We start from the raw sequence: 22,841 nt of genomic DNA, 5'->3' as shown, positions 1-22,841 counted from the left end.
ATGCGTGGTGGCATTTGGGAGTGTTCAAACACACACACACACACACACGCACACTCAAAGATGTGCTGCTCTCCTTGTGACAAATTAATCCATCAATCCACATCAGCCTAACAAGGTGGCTCTCAGGTTAATTCCACAGCAAAGTCTGCAAGAGTTAGAGAGATGAGGAAACAATGAAAAAGGGAGAAAAAAAATAAAAATAAAATCCCAGAAAAAGAAAATTATAATGAGAGAAAGAGGGAGATGAAGAGAGAAATGAGGAGGCAATCACACAGAAGAGACAGAAGGGGATATAGAGAGATGTGGCCCTCTAAAGACATGATTTTGGCAGAGCTTGTCAGTGTGTGACTGTTGTCAAAGTCAAAGTTCCACCAGGGAGAGATTCAGACAATGGACTGCACCAGTCTCCCTCAGCATCACACTGGCCCCCTGGTACACACACACACTGACACACATTCATGTTCTAAGCTCCTCTGCCTGTTTGTCTCTAAGCCTGAATGGCATTGGCAAGACAGAGAGTGAAAGAGAGACAGAGACAGCGGGCGAGAGCTGGTTGGAGGTAGATGGACAAAAATTAGGCAATAAAGAGACATTCAGCTATAATAAGAGAATAAAAGCAATTTGACGATTGAGTATTCTACTTGGATGTGTTTGAAGTGTGTCCTCACAAGCATAGACACATGGAAATAATTCCACAAAAAAAGACCCTGTCAGTCGTCACGTCTGTAAAAAAGCATGTGTGTTGGGACTCGTGTGACTATTAAACTCTCACACACTTTTTTTAAAAAGCGCAAAACTGAGGGCATTGATAGTACTCCTTAGAAACACACACACACACACACACACACACACACACACACACACACACACGATGAGATATCCAGGCTGTCCCCATCACCAAAGGAAATCATGGTGAAAGAAACACAGCTGCAACCATTCATTTTACGTCCTGTCAGCAGTTTATGAACGTGTGTGTGTGTTTGACTGTACTGTCCTATTTCACACGAGTCTACACTTGAGAAAGACCCACACTGATGTATTCTGTTCCTTCTTTATTTCTTTCCCCATGACGCTGTTCATGCAGCGAGCATTTCGTTGTGACATGGATGATTTTACCAGGAATTTAATTTGAAGCAACCCTTTCTGTCACAGCCTTTCACGTTTCCCTTTTCACAGATGATTTGATTTATTATTGGAACGATCGGGCTCCTATTTCTCTGCACCACCACAGAAACGTGAGGTTCTTCTGACCACAGACACACACAATCAAGTCGTGTTTATTTGATCTCCTATTTCCATCACTTTGCATCTCAAGATTCTGAAAATGTATAATACAATATGACATCTTGTAAGGCTCACATTTTCCACAAGATGATGGAGACTTTCCATTACCATAACATTATCCTAACGGTAATAGTTTTGCATGTGTGTAGCTGTGGTATAGTTGCCCAGTGGTTTCTTGGGGTGTGGAGAGAAAGACCATTGCTGGAAGGGAAAAACAGCCTTCCCAGAAGTCATTGTCTTTAAAACTGCTCACTTCCCAAGACCCAGCCCTGCACTCGCTACTCTCCCTCTCACAAAAATCCATGCAGCTGTCTGACGTCCCAGCGCAGGGTTGTTGGAAGCATTTTGGTTATAAAAAATACATTAGAGCAAAGGAAAATGGGTTGGCAGCAAAAAGGTCATTCTTGCCAGGCACACACTCTCTTTAACAACTCTCTGGACTACGTGGCATTATAAAACAGGAGACACATTGTCAAGCAACAGGTACAGGGAATGTATAAACAGGCTTTAATGATAAAACAAACCAAAAAAAAGACTGGAAATCAACCGAGGTAAAAGAGAGGAGCCCTTAAAGGCTTTGCTGGACATTTAACAGGCATATTGCTACAAGGTTCGAAACCAGATTAAGAAGACTTTCACATATCATTTTAATCCAGGTCAGTTTAGATTCAGTGATAACAGAACACTTAATGAAACCAAATACTAGAACTCACTCCAATTGCCTTTGTCTACTTTAATTTGAGTCAATAAAAGAAAAGAATTACAGGACAGGTTCAAAAATATAAACTATTCTGCAGCAAATGTCCAAGAGAGGGGTTATTAAAACAACCAGCTGAACAGTCTGCTTATGAAAACCACATTTTAAAATTCCCAAGATTTGTTTGGATCGACACCAAATTCCACACACTCATAGATGGCAGTCCCTCAAACATGCCTGATTTTTAATTCAAGATCCAAGAATTATTCTCTGAGAAATTATCCAGCATGTTAATAAATGCTCTACTTAGAAATCCTAAAGAAAGTGGATCTGCACTCTAATGCAGATCTGCACCAAAATTGAATTGCGTCTCTCCTGACTGCAAACAAACGCAGATGACAAAAAGCTCTTTAGCAGAGGTGACAAAACACCTAGCTGTATTCATTGCAGCACAATCAAAGAGAGCACATTGAAGAAAACAACCATTTACCAAGTCTGGCTCATATTCCTCCATATTAGGGCTAATATGAAGGAACCAAACAAACAGAAAAATACCCAAGAGCCCAAGGTCCTGAGAAATAACCAAGGTTTACGTGTATCACTTGGCTGATGGTAATTTACATTTTTGTTATATAATTGTCACCACTGAAGAACAAAATGGGTTAATCATTATCTAAACTAGAGGCCCTATAGACGTCCCACATTACAAGCTGAGTTTCGCAAAACTTACTTTATGAGATTCAATAAACTTCATGCTCTGCAGGGGCTGGAATCCAAAAGGAAGTCAATTCATTTGACACCTGAAAGGCCACTGATAAATATTCAAGATCTGTCTGTTTTACAGGCTCCAGACAAAAAAAAAAAGACCACACACATTTTGACAATGCTAATAAAACCTGACAATCAGAGGTATTTTCAGGAAACCCAAAGAGTATGTTCCAAATGTCAAAGATGCTAGAAATGCTAGCTTCACACTGACGCTTACCTGCTTCTCAAAATGAGCACTAAAGAGGTTGAATGTAGAGTGTTATAAGTCGGGACTGCTTCTTCAGCGAGGGTGGTGTTCAAGCTGTGTGCTTAGTTTTCAACAAACATACAGGCGACATAATAAGATGAAAAGGAAGGGGCAGCCTGTTGTAAAAGTAACAATGTCTTTTTTTTTTTACAAAGCTTCACACAATGAGGGAAGGAAATATAACAGGAGTTAGGAATTAGCTCAATAAACTGGCAAAAGCAGCAATATGTTGTCAGATGGAGAAACTATCAAAGAGTGCCTGGTGGACTCTGACAATAGCCAGGCAGGAGAAGACTCTGTACAACAAGAACTACTAATTCAGTGTCTTCCCCTTGGCTCTGGGTAGGAGCTACGATGTGCGTGACACAGCCCAGCTACTGATTTAATAAAAGGAAAAACCAAAGTCTTTGAAAATATGGACAAACTGGCTTCCTTGAAATCAATCAAAGGGCCAACAACTGGTAACAATTTATTTGTGGAAGTAAATACATGCCTCCAGAAGTTTGGATTGCAGTGGGAAAGAGATGGTTGGTGTTATGACTCACGGCTGAAAAAGCCTTTTCAAGTGACTGAGATTAACACAGAACAGAAACTATTTATTCTGCATTGTTCATCGAGAGGTGCAAAGACAGTGGGTATTAAAAAAATAAACCATGTGGTTGATGTTGTTACTAAAGTTGTAAACTTCATGAGGACAGCAGCGTTAAATCACAGGCAGTTTGTTGGAGGAGACTGAACCAGCTGATGTGAGCCACTACACAGCTGTCATATGTCTCAGACTGGGCTTAAACAGTGTGTGACCTGAAATCAGAGAATCAGGAGTTGTGTTAGATGAGAGGAAAGAACATCCCTGAACCAAGCAGTGCAGACTGGTTGGGTGTTTTGGCATAAGCCACCGTTGTAACTGCTCTCATGAATGAACTGAATACAGAGCAGCGAGGAAAGAGTCTCTTTGTACATGAGATACACATTCGAGTCAAGGCCTTCATGAAGAGGCAGCAGCTGCTTCTCTCTTGACGAGTGGAACACATACACCTTTCCACTCCAAAGGAAAAGACTCCATCTGCTGATCAACTTAACAGAAATGCTCCCGTGTTGAAGCCGTCGCGTGATGAGTTTTCCAGACGATTTGAAGACTTTGAAGCAGAGGAATCGAAAAAGCTCACAATCTCCTCTCCTTTCACATGCAATGTCGACAGTGTCCCCGGTGATGTACAACTTGATGTGCAGCTCATAGACTTGTGGTCTGATGCACTGCAGGTACAGCACTTCATGTCATTGCCATTGCTGACATTTCAATCATCTGTTAAAGAGGAGAACTTCCCAGACATGGAGGTTCTGGCTCAGAGGATGCTGGTTCTCTTAGGATCAACACACTGTAAATATGTGTATAGACATCCAGAATAATGAAATTCAAGAAGTCAACATACAGATCCTCTTTCCATAATAATCCTCTGTCTGTGCATACTTTTTGCTAAGGAGAGACAATCCCACACAGGTCTATCAGATCCAGATTATTATCTGGATGTGCAGCAAATTGCACAAATGAATAGATCTCAGCACCACACTGATATTGCATCATCATTACTGATTCACACTGAGGTTGCACACAAGAAAGAGATCAGTCAGTCCAATGAGATGTGGTTATCCAAGAAAATTATTCCAAAATTGTATTTAACTAATTCCTTTTTGGATTTTTTTTCAAAAAGACTACCAAGCAACGTGTTATTGAACTGCCAGATTTTGGAGCAGGAACAGCAGGAAGTTGAGGATGACAGCAACATTCTCATAACATACCAAACGACTTTTCATCTGAGCTAATGCGTGCTAACTATGGTAAGGGCAGATCGGAAGATGTATTTTTTTGCTGACATTACTGTAGACATCAAACAAAAGCAGGACACAACTTCATATTAAGTTGCTTTTAGCTGTAAATTCACCACTTCATAGCAGAAGTCAAGTCAAGATATTTATACAGCACTTTTCGTACAACAAGTGTAAAAATAAAATTATGAATAATAATCATAATAATATAAGAAAACAATAGTGATATAAATAAGTGTTTTCAGTGTGGATTTAGAAGAGGACCCAGTTGCAGCAGACCTTAGGGGGGAGCTCAGCCATCAACAGATTTAAAAACCAGAAGTATTTTAAAACCAGTAAGTTGTCAAACAGGGAGCCAGTGAAGAGAGGATAAAATAGGGGTGATGTGTTCAGACCTTTTGGTTTTACTTTATATTCTGCAGTGTTCTGTATAAACTGGAGTTTATGCAATACCTGTTTTGTACATTAACCTCTTCATAGTAGAGGGGAGAAGAAAACATGAACTCAGAGCCTTATAGGAAAGCTGCCTCCATTTCATTCATACTAGTCCATAACTGCCTGCAGACATCTTCACCAAAAATGATATTTTACTTCTGAGAGCAGCATGAAAGTGAGAAGTGTGAACTCTGCACACTGACTAACAATTGCTTGACTTGAATATTCAAGGGGTTATGTACTGATGGTTCCAATTTTTCACTTTCAGGAAGGAACATAAAGACATGCATTATTTACTGAGCAATTGAAAGAGGATTTTTAAAAGAATATATCCCAGAATTGAATTAGTTCTCCCTCTTCACTATTACTCAAAGTTAGGTCTATTCCTTTCTTTTGACATTTGTTTTTTAAACTTTATATTGTCTTGCTTGCTTCCTTAAAAAGGTTTATGGATCTAATACATAAAAGTCAACTCCACCACCATGCATAAAAGGCAGCGAAGAATGTGGAACAAGGCTGAACTAAATGACAAGAATAAATTGTCAGGCAGAAGGACAGACATAGAGTGGACTGACGTAAAGTGCTCTTACATTCAAGCAACTATAAATGAAACGGAGGAGACTTCAAGGAAAAGTGGAAATGAAGTTTGGTATAAAACTTTTCCCACTTTTCCTTGCACTAGTGTGTTTCCTTTTAGATGAGTGTGTCCACTCATATTTGATCTTTTCTCTCTTGCATATCTGTAAGAAGTGGTCATAGTCTGGCCCTTCTCATTTCTCTCCACGAATCTCACTTTCATCTGCACTTCAGACAAATAGAGGGGAGGTTTCTATTGAGGCAGAGGAGCTGAGTGTACATAGGAGGCAGAAGAGGCAGGATGCAAGAGGAAAAAGTCAAGAGGTATGCAAATGGTACTGGAGAGAGGGATGAGAGAAGGAGGGGAACATGGCATAGAGTCACTTCAGACTCTGATGAACTTGTGGAGTGATAGAAAGAGCAGCAGTTGTTTTGATTACGTAACACAAATAATTAAGGAGTTGGAAAAGAAGACAGAGAACTCTTTGTATCTATAATAAACTAGAATAATGTGCATCTGTATATGCTGCATCCGCTCTTTCTTTGTTTACACATTTGTCTTGTTTTATTGTAATGGAAAATCAGTAGAGCCACTCATCATTGGTGCATTCTGATTTGAAATTGTGACAACACATAAACATGTTTAATATACACGTCATCTCTTGTCATCTTCAGGTTCAACCACTTTGTTCAGCTCAGTTTTTGGAACTCAAAAGTCTGGACCAAGGTCTCATTTTATATTTTTGATCCAGTAAGTATTGGTTTGCGATTCAGAGAGCACTGTTTGACTGTTAGCATCACCTACACCTATACTTGACCTTGATCGGGCCTGCCTCTGTCGTAGGCATTTTATCAATTTGACATGTAGAAGTTTTTGCGTTTCAATGTACATCTCTGCATTTCTATGCATTTTTTCTATGCAAGTTGTGTTTGCATGTCTTCAGACCAAATTACAATTAAATATCTCCTCCTTCCCACAATGTGGAAACACGGCTCCTTTTTGCATCTGTTCCATTTCCTCTTCTTTTTCTTCTCTTATTATTAATGCAGTCACGATTGGTCTGAATTAGCCAAAGAAAGATATGTCACTTTGCAAACAAACCAAAGCCATGGTTACGTTTGATCTGGACCTAGACCACCTCTTTTGGTCAGACTCGGTTCAGGACCAAACAAAGTAGGGGTGAAGGGGCCCTAAATTTTCTTTTCGCAATTCTTTGCTCTGTTTTCTTGATAATCAAGCAGCAATTCATTAAAACTCGTGTGACTGTGTTTCCAGTGTGTCAACTGTTTGACTCACCTGCAGTGTTTACGACCAGTGATCCTACGTTGCTCTCATCAGCCACTGAAACAAAAGAAACACAATAATTTAAATATATATATTAACATGCAGACACTATCCATTCCTGCTTGAAATACTCCCTTCTTGACTTCTAAATTTTCCATTTCTTGCCAGCTGTGCAAGTGTACAAAGTGTTTACCCCCCCTAAAAAACTTTTTTAATCTCATTGCAATTCTCTCTCCGACCTCCCTCTGTCTCCATCTTTCTCTCATTCTCTATCACACTATCATTCTTTCTGTCTCACTTTACAAGATGCCGCGGGAGCTGCTCTTTTTCCCCGTGACGGTAAAGTCAGCTTCACTGCTACTGAAGTCATTTCCCTTCCTCCCTTCTCCCTCACTTCATTTGTCATTCACCCTCCCTCCTCTCCCTGACTCGTCCCATTTCTCTTGTACTCTTCAATATGTCCCTTTTACCCCTCGCCCTTTACACTCCTGTCTGTCCTTCCACATTTTCAGTTTTACTTTAGTTACACTCATCCCATCCAGATGCATTCTTCTCCCTCTTTACCTCCTTTACTCCTTGTTAGTCTCCTCATTCCTTCTTTTGTTTTCACTCACTCCTAAAGCCACTAAGACACTCAGTGCCAACAAGGAACACATTGACTAGTAGCACTTTGCCAAATACACACACACACACACACACACACACACACACACACACACACACACACACACACACAGTCACAGACCACAAAAACCAAGCAGTAACATGGCTCCACGCCAATACTTTCTCTAATGAAAACCAAGCCTACAGTGTAATTCTAGTCATGTGTGTGTGTGTGTGTCTGATGGCATGAGTCTGTGGTGAATCAATATAACTGCTTCAGCAGCCCAATAGTTTGTGTGCACGTGTGCCTACTTCAGCAGATCTGTCGAAGCAGCATGTGTGATGCACACAGAGTCATCTCAGAAAGAACATGTAGACATACAGGGATGTCATTAAAATAAACAGCAAGATGTGTATTTGATGTAGTAAAACCATAGACTGTATGAGTAAAACCCATGAAGTTCTTCTAAATGCATACTGATCATAAGATGACCATGAGGGAGAACCAGTGAGAACCAGGGCAGAGAGTTCATCCTTTGGAACCGATCCTATAATCTTACTTTAATTATTTGTATTGTTTAATTGGGCTGTGGTGGAAAATGAAATCAGGACATATTAAATAAAAAAAATATTATGTAACTGACCCACAAAGGAAATGCTGAGAATGCAGTCTCTGTTTTTTTTTTTTTTCCACAAACACAGCGGTTAAAATACATGTTGTGGATCTTTACCCAAACAGTACTAGAAAGGAAGTGATAACCTAGAAATAGAAGTAAAAGTTTTGTGGGTACATAGTAAAGTTTGGAGTACCCTATACACTTCCACTCAGAAAATACTTCTTACGTATTTTAATTGTTTGTGTTCACACACACTAAACGGACGTCATAAACCCTCTAAGTCAGAACTACAGTGGACAGAAACTCACCACGTCCCCAACTATAGAACCAAAATGATTTCTAAAGACTAATTGCAAGCATATCGTACTATTGAGCCAAATCTGAATTCCCTTTGGTAATGCAAAAGCAAGCATGCTGATGAAAAAGTGATTTGCTAATGATGCTCAAGTTGAATGTACAATGCACTACCACCACTAGGGGTATCTCAATCAAGTAAAAAACAAAAAAACTAGTTTGATGACATCATAAAATGTTTATGGGAATTTTGGCAGAAGATGGCGGAGTTAACAGCATCAATAATCGTCATCATTACGAGTGTAAACAGAAGAAATCCGACTGCCTAACTGGCTAAGTTCCGCCTTATATGTTGTTTATGTTGGACGTGACAGCAGAGATGGGTAAAGCCACAGGTAAAGTGGATATGATGCAATGAAAAGGTGACCAGCATGGGTCTAGTTGTTTTTAGAAAACCTAATGAAGAATTGTTGCATATTATATATTTAAGTTACTTTATTACCTCATAAAAGAACCTGGTTAGGGTTCATAGTTTGTGTTGATGAAAGCAGGTGTTTGCCAAGTAAGTCTGTTTATTAGTCTGACAACCATCGCCAGGGAGCAGGCAGAGTTTCTGGCTCCAACCAGACAGCACTTGGTCACAAGTAACAAACTATCTTACCAACCATAAGCAAAACAGCACAGGGATCTATCAGGAGCTCAGACTGGATAAAAACGTATCCTCAAAGATGGAGGTTCTCCTCTCTAAACTATTCTGGATACTTCGTAATTTCACTTTAATCATGGTCCCCTTCAGTCAGTGTGGAAATAAACAACATATTTTAATAAGCTGTTATTACGGCTGCTTGACGTTTTGGCAATGAAATCACGCCCTGACATTCAAGCTAACATGAATTAAATGCACATGACTTTGTCACATATTTGGTGTTCATCAAGTATGTACAAATACAAAGGAGGTGATGTACAGCTGTACAGTGGAATTGGATGTATATGTTATTCAAATCATCTTGTGCTCTTTTGTCTCATTCTCTCTGTCTCTCTCTCACACACACACACACACACACACACACACACACACACACACACACACACACACACACACACAAACACACACACACACACACACAGAGAGAGCTGGCAGTTGAGCCAGCTTAAGAAGGAGGACCGAGGAAAGTGACATTTGAAACAATAAGCTTTTGTTGTGCTTCTGAATCCACTGTCACATTACACATGAGCACAACCATCGCACATGCACATATTTCTAAAGCTGACTTCTGAACAATCACCGAAATGTCACCAAACCCTCGCGTCCAAATATCAGTTATCAAAGAGCCACAGGTGAGAAAGATGACGGGGGAAAGCGGGACTGTGGCGGCTGCAGAAAGTCACCTCTCTGAACTGCTTTTTGCATAATCAAAGGCCATAATGGATCTAATTTCAAATCTTGTGACACAAATGGTGACAAAGGTTTCCTGCAGGTTTCAACAAGTTAAATTGTTAAGACCATAATGAATTAAATTCCAGACCTATGTCAAGTACGACAGATGAAGGAACATCTGAGTCACAGATTTACTTACACTTCCTCATAATTGAAGATAAGGTGAAGTATTCTAGTAGAGAATAAACCTTATTCTCTCCTTCGTCTTTCCTACAGGAGTATACTGAGATCATTTGTAACTGTTAGTTATCAGTCTGTGTTGTTAGGGGTTTTATTACTATTTAGACTTTTTCAGAGCCCAGAGAAACCCTGTGACCATTTGTTTTGCATTTTCTGTCAGAAATTAGCAAACATTAATGGGAAACAGAAGAACGGGTTGAGGCAAACTGAATCTTTCTCCCACAGACTCTCACTCCCTCCTAACTTATACGTCCTCTGTGTCATCTGTCATTTACATCATTCTTACTCTGCAATGCAAAGGTATTTTTTGATTAAGCAAAAGGGTTGAATTTCTGGCATATGGTTAAAATATTAACACAATTCAGACTTCAATGTGTGATGTGAATTATTTCACATAAACAGTGGAACAATAAGAAAAGAATTTGTAAAGCTCATGCAACAGGGATAATTGTTTCCGACCTACTTGCGTAGCTGTACCTGTGGTTGCACAGTATCACGTGTGCGGAGGTGTCAGTCTGCATGTGGCTTTGAGGAGCATGCCAGTGGTGCAGCAGCCATGCATCAGCATCAGTTTACTTAAATCATTGTGAGGATAAGATGCGTGCAGCCACCATGCAGAGCAGATAAAAAGGAAATATCACCCCACCAGTGTGCTGCTGGTTCTGAGTCGTACCCAGGTCCATGCTCTTGGAGGCCTTAACATGCTGGAACTGTCGCTGGCTCTGGTTCTGGTTCTGGCCAGGAGACTGGGGCTGAGCCTGGCTTGAGATGTGAGAGTCTCCCCTGGAACAAATGGATGATAGAGTCATTACATCCATTTGTTGTTGGTAGAGTCTTGACTAAAAGAACACTCAGCTTATTCCCAGTTGTTTATTTACTTTCCAGTCCTTGAGTAATATAGTAGAACTTAACTCTAAATGTATTCATACAATCGATTAAACACATTCATTAAAACATAAAGTTTCAAAATAAATAGAGTACACTGCTTATATTTTCCTGTATCTTCCCAAGGACAACAACAACAATTTGGCGAAGAAGATAAGTCATCGTTTGTTTTGTGTATAATTCATCCCTGCATATCATTGATTTCTAAAGTACTCTCTCTGCCAATTTTACTCAACAAAACATACACTAACACAAACCATTCCTGTAGGTATGACGGGTGTTGTGTAGAGCTCATGAACTCCTCGTGTCCGTAGAGTTCGCCCTCGTCTTCCTCGTCCATGTGAGAATAACTCCCATTGGGCACTGAAAAGAAAAACAGGTCATATTAAATCCTTATTGTTTACAGCAAATAACAATAATTGGCATGTAAACATCCTGAGAAACCTGTCCCACTGCTCATCAATATGCTACACATGTTCTGAACATTCATTAGCACACAATCATTCAGCACAATGCACTTCCGTCTCAATCTAGTGAGACACTGATGAGCATTATAGAGACTGTTGCCCTGTTCTGGAGAACTGCTCTGTTCTAGCTCTCTCATTGTCTGGCCTGAATAACCCTGGGCTTTCTGTGGACAGAACACAACACAGCCGAAAAGTTATACGTAAGTTTACTGCATCACAATTTAGCAAAGGTGAAGAGAAGTGTCTTCCTTGTGATAAGTTTAAAGAGAAAGTAGCAGAGTGATACGACAGGAAACAGACCGATGGTAACTATAATTTGAATGAAGAAAAGCACCACAGCCATTCTATCCTGAAACTGTAGATCGGAACTCTTTAATACACAAACTGACACAATTACCCGCTTATGGATTATACTGTGAGCCTGATGAGCATCTAAAATGTTTTAAAATATTTAAAAAATAAAACAATCTCTGACCAAACAGGCGTTTTATGTTTTAGAAATAATCTATTCAATACTAACACACTTGAAAATGCATATCACATGACCATTCACAAGACGCTGATGATGTTTTTCTCTTTTAACCAGATTATAACTCCATCCTCGAGATTTGAAACTAAAACAGTGTTAGAAGGGTTAGAAATGTTTCCATTTTAGGTTCTCAAACACTCTGGACTTGTGTGAATGGAAGGTGTAAACATAAACCAGATATTTGTTTTGAAACTTCTGATATTTCTATAGAACGACAAGTGAAAATTAGCCACATTCGTTATCCAGTGGAACTTCTGTCAATCCATTGCTTGAGAAGAAGAGAACAATACATGTTTCTTGGCCATTTTTACTCAACAATGTTCTTCTGTTAAAGTATACCTCTATAAACAAAACCAGCCACCAGCAATAAGGAGAGTACTAGAAGCACTTGAGAGTAGAAATCCAAACTCATTTGAGAGCTTCAGTGACAAAGGGTCTGCAGAATGAAAACTAGAGGGAGTGAAAGATGAGAGAAAGACTTCAACAGAGAGAGAGATAAGCAGCTGGATGAGGAGATGTATAGGAGAAACCTAAAGAGGATGAAAAGCACACAGTGAATGCAGCTGCTCTACATGTGCAGAGATGGCTACAGATGCAGAGCAGTGATAGGGCTGCGTCTGCTTGATAAACGAGTTTATGACAACTTCATACAAAGAATCACAATAAACCCGGGCACAATTTACATACAGTCATCACTTCTCAGAGCTGCCGCACGACACACACTGGCTGCACAAACCTCACTGTGTGTCCTCTGTGTGCTTGCATCCGCACATGTGTGAGTGAAAGCTGAGATGTCTGGAACAGGCGAGGGGAAAAACGGCAGCATCTGAAGATATCGTGTCCTCTCATCTCCATCCCTCCCTCCCTCTCACGCTCCCTCTTCACTAATCACCTGCTTTATTTTTCTTCTGCTCCCATTCTTGCAATCTTCTGATATTTGGGCTGTCATTTATCTCTCCTTTCAGATCTCCCATAAATCATTTTATCCCCCACTCAGTTTTCAGCCACTTCTCTTTTTTCTAAACTTCCTCCCTCCTCCTCACTGCCAAGCACCTTAATCAGCTGAACTGTCAAAAACACATTCTTCTTTCACCTCACACACACACACACACACACACACACACACACACACACACACACTGCGCTCCCTGACTCCCAGTATTTGAAGTGAAAAAGGCATTTGTGGTGTGGATGATAGATCAATAGCAGTTTGCTCCACTAGCAGATACATGAATCTTCTTCTATTGCACTCAACTTTTCCTTCCTGCTGTCTCCCTGTTGTCTGTATTTGTCTGCAATGTGCCTCCAACCTTTCTCTCTCAAGGTAAAACACCAGACAAGAATTTGAACATACATAAATTCTGCACCCTGTGAGACATTTTTTTTAATAAAATCTTAATAACTTAAGCTTTCTTATCAAGAGTACTGATCTGCTTTCAGACATGAACTGAACTATGGGTAACTTCAGGAGAATGACATACACACATGTCCACTTGATTTGAGATGTTATGGTGATAAGCGCCAACGCTGGTGTTGATGTGCTGTAACCAAAAACACATGATCTCCGCAGTGGAATTGATATGTTATGTCCTGCCACTGCCTGCTGCACCCCCCATCGCGTGAACACTGTCCTGTTGATGTGAACGTGTCTGAGTGGAGAATCTTCTGTGTGAAAGGCAAACTCCAGAGGAAGTCCCGACCCAATCGAGCCGACATTTTACATTTCATGTCGTAAAAGGGCTTTTGAGCCACAGAAGACTTTAAACAATATTCTACAGCTGTTTTCAGAGGCTGACTAGAAATAATGAGTGAACAGATCTTCTTGTGTAAAACCAGTGCTCCTTTAGTGAGTATAACAATCTAGACTTTTAAGATTCGAATCCCAAAATCCAATCTAAATAAACTTTAAAAAAAACAATGGGGAGAATTGCATAATAACTTCAGCTAGAATACACCTAATAATATCATTTCATGTCATGCCTCCACATTGAGTAATTCTTTGGAGAGAGAATTCAAACAAGCCAAGTGCACAGCAAGAAACCATAAAGTCAGCGAGAGCACGAGTTGTGGTTGCAAACATACTGACATGCAGCGACGGATAAGAGATAAAGAGGATGATCTAAAATGCAAAAATAAAACATCTGCATAAATACATATGTAGAGAATAATTAAAATCAATTTATTCTTCTGCAGAAGCACAGAAAAAGATCTCTTCATTTTAATTTGGACTTCAATGCCAAATAAAATGGATTCAGCATGTGAAATAGTTCATTAGGCGAGTAAAATACTGGCAACGACTCGCAGAGTCCACGGAATGTTCTTACTGTATACAGGCACACACTTAACCTGGGTAACACACACTGATGTGTGGATGCAAATTACACCGTTGCTGAATTTGAACAGCAAAGTGTATTCAAGGTCAAAGCTGTTTACCAGATTCAATGTAAACACACAGAAAGCAACACTGTTTGATAGTGGCCAAATAAACCTGAATCAACACACGCACACAAACGCACACGCACACACACACACACACAATAGCTATTAACACATTTCCAAATAAGCAGAAGTATCATTCAGAATAAAACATACACAAACCAGCTTTTTAACAGGGACGCATAGAGGCAGATATCAACACTGGGGATAACACAATTAGGTAACACAAACAGCACACAGATTACGCAGACACACACACACACACACACACACACAAGCACATATACACACACACACACACGCACACACAAGCACAAACAGATGATATAAGGGTGGGAGTGGATAGAGTTTGTGTAGCAGAGCGGCATGAAGCACACGTAACTAAAATAACTCTTAATAACAGGCTTAACCCAGGAATAATACACAAACACAATAACCTTGAGAAACACATTAAACAAATAAAGCAGAGAGAGAGCAAAGGAGAGAATGAAAGGAAGAACAACAGGAGCAGAATCGTGAGTAACTAAAGAGTGTAGATGGTACTATCTGTTTTGTTTATGTTTCTTTTCACTTTGTTTCATCTCGGAGACACTGTTCCTGATTATACGTGTGCAGTGCTTTACTTAACCTACTGCAAAGGACATGCCCACCTCCAATGCTGCTTTAATGGTAAATAATACAGCAGAAAAACAAGATGATAGAAGTCAGGGTTGAGTCAAAAAATAAGCAAATTCTATATAAATCTTTGGATAAAGATTCTATATGTAGTGTGTAAAAATAAAACTTTATGCTGTAAAAAAGGTTGAGAATCTGACCAGGCTTTCGATTGCTAGGGCTTTGGCATGTAGTTTTTTGGGAACTTAGTACAATGGATACATTAATACTTACAATGACTTTTGCATTTTACAGATATTTTACTGGAGAGCTGACAGGAGAAGTTAGAAAAATAGCAAATATCTGGAGAATCTGACTCAGAATCTCACATACTATTTTCCAGAAATGTCTGAACGCAGTTCAAATGTCATGACTGTGAGTGTCTGAAAACACTCCACTCACCGTTAGACCCATAGAGAGTGTGGGGAGGGTGGATGGGGCCGTTGGAATGATTGACCAATCCTGTGTGACCGTTCAATGGTCTCATCACTCCCGACAGACCAGAGGAGCCGTCAAAGGAGCGATTGGGTGACACACCGTGTTGATCCTAAATCATAGAGGGGGACAAAAACAACAAGAGTTTATGACACTGGTTCAAACAGACAGATTATGTTTTGGCAGCCTAGAATCAATACACTTATGAAAAAGCAATAACTTGAAAATTTGCTCAAAATGTTTGATAGTTTGGGAAAACCGATGTTTCTGTTCAACATTTGAAAAAAATCTTGTATTTTATGTAAATGTGTGGTATGTGGATTACTTTAAACTGAGTGATGAGCAGTGGACTAAGTGGGGGCTGTGTAGTCGACTATTCAAACACAAATAGATGTCAAGACCTTGAATAAGGGAGAGACTCTCAAAAGACAGTGGAGGGTCAAGCTGGAAAAGGGGACCTCATTTCCCATGGCCCGAAGAGTTGTGGCCATCTTCTACTCTGATCACTTTTCTTTGTGTATGTGTGTGTTTGTGTGTCTGAGTGTGTGGCAATGACAGTCACACTGACACCGAGTCCTGGAGGGATGGCTCTCTTAGGGCCCTGTAATATTCAAACAAAGCATCAGTTCCAGTGTCTCGTATTGTGTGTACTTCTTTAGGAATTTCATTTGCATGTATTTGTCATTTGAGTGTGTAGAAAACAGTTCGTTTTCATTAACATGTATGCATATGTATGTCGTTTCGGTGGCGTGGTTCAGGGTACTTGTGTGTTTGTGTACAGAATAAGCCCTGCACTCACACAACAAAGAAGACATAACAGCGCTGTGTGTGTGATAAATCCTCCTTGTCATTTTCCTCTTGAAAAATCCCCCCTCCTCCCCACCCAGCAGCCTCTCTCAAATTTCAACCCAGGACAGATCACTCTCCCCTTCCCTCGCTGGCTCTCCACCAACACACATCCCATTAACCAGTGTCACAGTGCCATCAGAATACTCTAGAAAACACACACATTTTCAGAAACTAAAAAAAAAGGCTGCTGAGGTAGAAAAACAGCCGTCGTTTGTTTGTTTTTAATTATTCAATAGATTCAGTACTTTTTGACAAAGCAGTTTTGGGGGAATGTGGTTTGGATAACTGGCAAATTCAAGGAGCTAGTTTCTGTGCGTCAGCAGCACCATACGTGCCACTTTCCACATCAAACACTGCAGCGTGTCATTTACAGAGGTGTTTGTTCAGCTCACATAACTCTAGATGATAAGAGTTTGTGGTTCCTATCAGGATGCTAACAAGTTAAAAGGTTATGATTGGCAGCAGGATTACTGCTTGGTAGCACTTTAAGGTTATACACACTGAAGGGTTATATCACGATATACCACACTAGCAACAGCATGCTTTATCAGCCAGACTCCCCCTGCCTTCCTGTTCTCAATAAGGTGCTGCCTATACAGGTGACAGATGTTGCAAAGCCCAGTGAAAGCAGCTCCTGAACACACAACCAAAAGAATTGGAAGTTAGAAAACTAACGAAACTGGTAACTTATGTGATTAGTATCAACAGTAATGATAAAAAGAGGAATTATCCACAACATCCTCTACCAAAGTTGGAAACTCAGATACTGTGTTAGCAGCGTTGCTGATGTTCAAGAGCAGCATCAGAATAAAACCATGAAACCTGCTGAATAAGAGCCACACTTACTGAGCTTGGCGACAAGGGGGGGCGTTACTGAATGAAAAGAGCAGCTGGATAAAGTGAAAGACTGAATGAGAGCTGGCTGCAGATAAATACAGTCAGAGGTGAGACAGAAAGGGAGTAAAGGACAAATACAAGAAAAGGAAGGAAAAAAGATCAGACGAAGGGGAAAAAAAGCAGAGTGGTCCACTTCTGAAATGTTAAAAGCATCAATACTGAAGCACCCAAAAGGCTTTTAAGGTCCAGTCTCTCATCTCTCTGCCTTTATCTCCCTCTTTTTTAATCCTATCCTCCACTCGTAAGACAAAGAGGGGAACATGGATGCAACTTTGATGTTGGCAAGAGCTTTAACCATCAAGGTATCGGTGGGGGAAGCCCTGAGCTCTGTATGTACTTACCTAAACCTAATGTAGTTTAATACTAGGAGAGAGTTCTGAGAGTGCATACCTCTGCCAAGGGAAATGCCTTATCAAAGTAGTGTTTCCCATTAATTATTTAGAATGTGGCGGCTCTAATTTGTCCAATAATAACAGAAGAGTTCACTAACTTGGTGTTTTGTTCTGGTGCTGCAATGTGTAGCTCTGTGCAGTGCTATTCGTTGTGTGCTGGCTTGTGTTATTGTCCATAAAGTTTTTACTTTCCACGCAGGCCATTTATTGTCTTTCACTTTTGTTTCTGTGCACATGTCACTCTGAATCTGTTGCACCACGAGCTACGTTTGTGTGTGTGTGTGTGTGTGTGTGTGTGTGTGTGTGTGTGTACGAACACTCATGCTACCGCCATATATTGAATGAATTTCATGGAAAACACTGCAGGGAACTCACATACATCTCAACACTTTGGTCTTTGTTTCTCTATAGTGTTATTCCATTTATCTGTCTGTGTGTGTGTTATGTTACATGTTGTGAGTGTACATATAGTGCAGGGTGTATTAGTAGCTCTTTTAAAAACAGCAAACCATGCAACGGGCCATTCATACTTGAGCCAACAAACATTCAAGCAGCATGTTAAAGGCATCAACAGCAGAGAGGAAAAACATGTTTTTCTTACTATTGAAGAAAAGAGATACAGCTGAGTGAAGAACACACACTCAGAGAAGCATGCACACACAAAAAGACACACATCTGAATAGAGACCTGAAGTGTAAATACTCTTTTGGTGCTGCCAGTATAAGAGCAGTGAAAAGAGCAGTGGGACTTGTGTCAAGTATATGTAGATGTAGTAGGCAATGGACTGCAGGAAAAAAAAAGTACAAGTCATTGAGATCCAGAAGATGAGGTAGCAGATACAGAGTAAGGATAAAGGAGGCGTGCATGTTTTTTCAAGTGTCAAGTGACACAAGCGCACGTGTGCTCTCATTCACACAGCAGGTGTCCTAACCTAGATTCTGGTTTTCTATGACAATTATTGAAAAGAAACCATCAAGGGTTCCAAGAGCCCCAGGTGACGTGTCCAATCAACAGTCCCAAAATGTGAGATGCTCAATTCAAATCAGAAAAAGAAATCAGAAAACATTCACGGATATAAACATGATCATTTTGTTATGTTTGCTTTAAAATAAAATTAAAAGATTATCAAGGTTGTTGCCAATCAACAAATCGTTGCAAAGCTAATGTCATCTCAGAAATATCAGCCAGTTCATTTTGTCCAAATTCCGGCCCCACAAGTACCACTCATAAAACAGAGAGAGTGTGTTTACCTTCAAAGTCCTCAGCACCACCAGCTGGATGGTCCCTCTGACGTTTCCCTCCTGGGACATAGACCGGCGGAGAGTCTCCATGGCCACATGATTGGAGCGTCCTACCAGCGTCTCTCCATTCACAGCTACCAGCTGGTCATTGATATGCAGACGGCCATCCTGTACACACACCACAAACACACACCAGTTTAATTCATACATGTATTCATTATAGTAGTACTGGATTAGTGATGACCTGTATTAATAAAAACAAAACACGAGAACTTGAGATGGGAAGGGGCTTATGTCGGAGGAAATAGTTGTCAAGTCATTCGGTCATACTGAGAGGAACATCTTTGTTGATGGGGTTAATTGCTCTTTTTTACAATTTACCAAGGCAGTATTGCAATATTCATTTAATTGCACAAGACAAATATCTATTTAAGACTTTTAGCAGCCAGTAGGAAAGCTGTAAAATGAAAGACTGACCTGAGAAATGTGACTATGGAGAAAATTAACATTTTGCGAAATGTACTGACAAGAAATTCTGGAAATACTGGGAATAATGTCTTTGTAAACCTTGTTGATTACTGAGCTATCGTTCTATGAACTGACATGTATTGCAATGGGTGCAGTGTCTGTAGGATTATTTAGGTGACCAAACATTTGCTCTAATATGTCGTAATCCTGTTATTTAAATAAAGTTGAATTGAAAATGAAAACTTGTGTGCACAGAGCACACGAGCATCATGTATGTGTCCTTTATAACAATGGGAGGAAGCACAGTGCAATTGACGGAGAGCTACTGCATGAAAGTACAGCAAGAACAGCAACAATGTGACTGACAAAATTGCAAACACACAGACACAAACACATCCACACATCTTTCCATGACTTTCTGACTCCACTCAGCTCCAACCACAAAAACAAAGACAACAGTCAGCTCTGTCTGTGACGTCCCTGCTGTGTTATTTAATCTGTAATGCCTCTACAGCAGATCTGGACAGGAATAGATGTGACATCCTTTTTTTGTCTGTCTCCGCACAGATGCTAAACGCTACACAGGTGCGTGGGCGTGGATGTGTGCTTGTCTGATTGCATGCCTGCTTTTCTGTCTCTCTCTGCTGTCCAGGACATGTCAAGTTGGTCCTGGTGTGTAGGGGTCAAAGGTTAAAAGCACACAACAGGTCATCTCATATCCAAAGATCTGTTCCTATCTGTTCATCCATCCATCCTCCATCCATCCATTATCTATACTGCTTATCCTTTAAGGGTCGTAGGGGGGCAGGAGCCAATCCCATTGGATTAGAGACCTACATGGACGGGTTGCCAGTTTACCACAGGGCCAAAATACAGAGATAAACAACCATCCATACTCATATTCACACCTACGGGAAATTTAAAGTCTCCAATTAACCTACGCTGCATGTTTCTGGACTGTGGGAGGAAGCCAGAGTACCCAGAGAAAACCACACAGACACACTTTGCTCATTCGGGTGAGATGTAGAATATTATGTCACCTTGTATGCAGCCCCTCCATGTATGATGGATTTAATGAAGATTCCCAGATCCTCTCCCGTATCCCTGGACTTGTTTCCTTTGAGGCTGATGCCGAGCCCTGCCGAGCCAGTGTCATTTAGAGGAACCTCGAACATGAGCTGCTCCTTTCCACTCTCCGAAACAGAGCCTGGCACACGGGACACCTCCTAGAGAGAGCGGTGGAGACGGAGAAGGGTGAGGAGGGGAGATGGGTGAACAGTGTGAGGGTGAAGAGATGCAGGTCAGCTCATTGTCCTTGAGTAGAGTCCAAAAGCTAAACTAAAAGCTTTTTAATTTGAGAGAAACTATCACAAGGAGCTTTCCAGCTAAATTTCTCCATGAGTGTTTTTTTCTGAACTAAAGAAAAAGGAAAAAGCCATTTGGGCTTGGCTGCTTTTATATATCTTTTTTTTCCCTTTCTCAGCTCTGCAATATCAATAAAGTGACCCGTGCATTTTCAAGAGGTAATTGGAGAATAGAGCAAACGCAGAGAGCCAGAAGGACAAAAGTACTGAGCAAGAGGTAATACAGAGAGGAGAGAAAGATTGTGCAACAGACAGAGAAACAAGAAAGAAAGTCTGGCTTTATGGATAAAAAATGACTGTAATAAAACCAGAAAGATGGTGGAGAAGCACCAATCAGAGAGGAGGTATGGCAGTAATGACCAAGTTTGAGACGTAGTTAGAGAGAAAAACACCAGCAACAAAGGGAGAACATAGTTTCCACAAGATAAAAATGTGTGTTTGAAGCTTGTGATGGCTCACTGCATGTAGATTATACTCAAAGCCTAATGACAAGTTCAATATAATTTTTTTTAAATATACATTTCCATTCCAAACACGCAACAAACTCAGATAAACTTGTAGAAGCTTAGATTTTGACCCTAGAATAAAATATATTCTCTAAAAAATGATCCAGTCTTCGTAATAGAAAAGGAAACGTATCAGTTGATCAGACAGCCATCTTTCCATGATAAATAATTTAATCTAAAAATATAACATCAATGTTTTATCACATTAATCCTTGCAAGTAGATGATCTGCAAAAAAAATCTATCAATTTCCAGAGTGTGGTCATGATTTAAAGACAGGTAATGCACTTAGGTATTGAGCTGAACTGTGTGCTCCATATTTGTCCATGATACAAAGTTGTTTTATACCAAAGGCATGTGAGTATGTACCTTTAAATGTATACTTTATTGCCATATCAACATAATATATATTATTATTTATATATTAAAAATACCTCAATGTGATGAAACAATACAAATACTAAATGACAAATAAATGCTGCATTTGAGGCCATACAAAGATTGTATACAGACAGATGAAAACAGTTTATATACTGAGAAAATCAAAAGATGAGGTGTGTTTATAACATTTAGTGTTACTGTATTTCCTGTGTATTCACATCAAAAATGTCAGTGGAGGCAGTTTAGTGTCAGTCCTTGCTATACAATTATATTGTTTATGTCAAATAATGTGCGTATGTGTGTTGTGTGGCCAGAAATTCATTAATGATTGTGTGTACTTGCAATAAAAAGTGTGTGTGCGTATGTGTGGCTGTCTATGTGCAATGTGTGAGTTCAGCCTGCCTGCGTGTGTTTGCGTGGGTCAGCAGTGTCAGGTTTAGACACTGTTTGTCTGTGGGGATTGTAGGTTTAACAGCGTTAAGCTGACACAAAGTCCTCTACTCTGCAGAAAGCTGTTTTCCCCCAATGGAAAAAACTCCCCCCATCTGACTGACTGTCCAGACCTGATAGGAAGCTCTACGACCTTGGAAAGAACTTCAAAACCCCCAGAAGAGAAATGTTGGCTACTTTCTGTGCATAATTACAGCGAGAATGTATTACTCCGAGATTCTGTCCAAAGTAATGTCATGATTTGGCAACTTTTCAGTTTTTATGCTGCTGCTACATTCTTGATTTATCTGATTTAACCTCCCTGCTTTGATAACTCATGTTAATTCATTTCTTTTTCTGGGACGGAACCAATGCCAGAATGAATTTAGAGTAGAGGGTGGGTGCTGTTTTGCTGCAGAAAAGTTCAAAACAGCAGTACTCAGCTTTGGGGTCAGGACCACCCATTCAGGCTGTGAAATGTTTTATGAAATCTGAAAGAAAATATGCAAATGTATGTTAAGTTGTTTTTCTGGGTGTTGAATTCAATTTGCCAGTAAAACAATGAATGAGCGCAGCTTTCAGGTTTCCTCTGATACTTCAGCAGATAAATAATCAGCATGTGAGGCAGTAAAACAACATTATCATCTGGTGTCAAACCTTA

The 22,841-nt window shown here is 40.1% G+C and overlaps 1 protein-coding gene across 5 annotated transcripts in view; it reads right to left on the bottom strand.

Moving 5' to 3' along the window:
- The window catches only part of pard3bb (par-3 family cell polarity regulator beta b), a 196,802-nt gene that overhangs the window by 86,007 nt on the left and 87,954 nt on the right, over positions 1–22,841 (bottom strand). For 4 of the 5 annotated variants that reach the window (XM_020090080.2, XM_020090077.2, XM_020090078.2 and 1 more), the window contains 6 exons: positions 20,542–20,727; positions 19,043–19,201; positions 15,622–15,766; positions 11,391–11,496; positions 10,895–11,031; positions 7,129–7,173 (listed from right to left, as the gene is read on the bottom strand). In XM_020090080.2, the coding sequence (XP_019945639.2) occupies positions 7,129–7,173; positions 10,895–11,031; positions 11,391–11,496; positions 15,622–15,766; positions 19,043–19,201; positions 20,542–20,727 (778 nt within the window). The remainder of the gene's footprint in view (positions 1–7,128; positions 7,174–10,894; positions 11,032–11,390; positions 11,497–15,621; positions 15,767–19,042; positions 19,202–20,541; positions 20,728–22,841) is intronic. The other variant, XM_020090079.2, reaches the window with a different exon arrangement.

The sequence above is a fragment of the Paralichthys olivaceus genome, chromosome 10, assembly GCF_024713975.1.
Source record: "Paralichthys olivaceus isolate ysfri-2021 chromosome 10, ASM2471397v2, whole genome shotgun sequence".
NCBI lineage: Eukaryota > Metazoa > Chordata > Actinopteri > Pleuronectiformes > Paralichthyidae > Paralichthys > Paralichthys olivaceus.
Note: the sequence above shows the minus strand (reverse complement) of the source record. Positions and strands in the feature narration are given on the sequence as shown.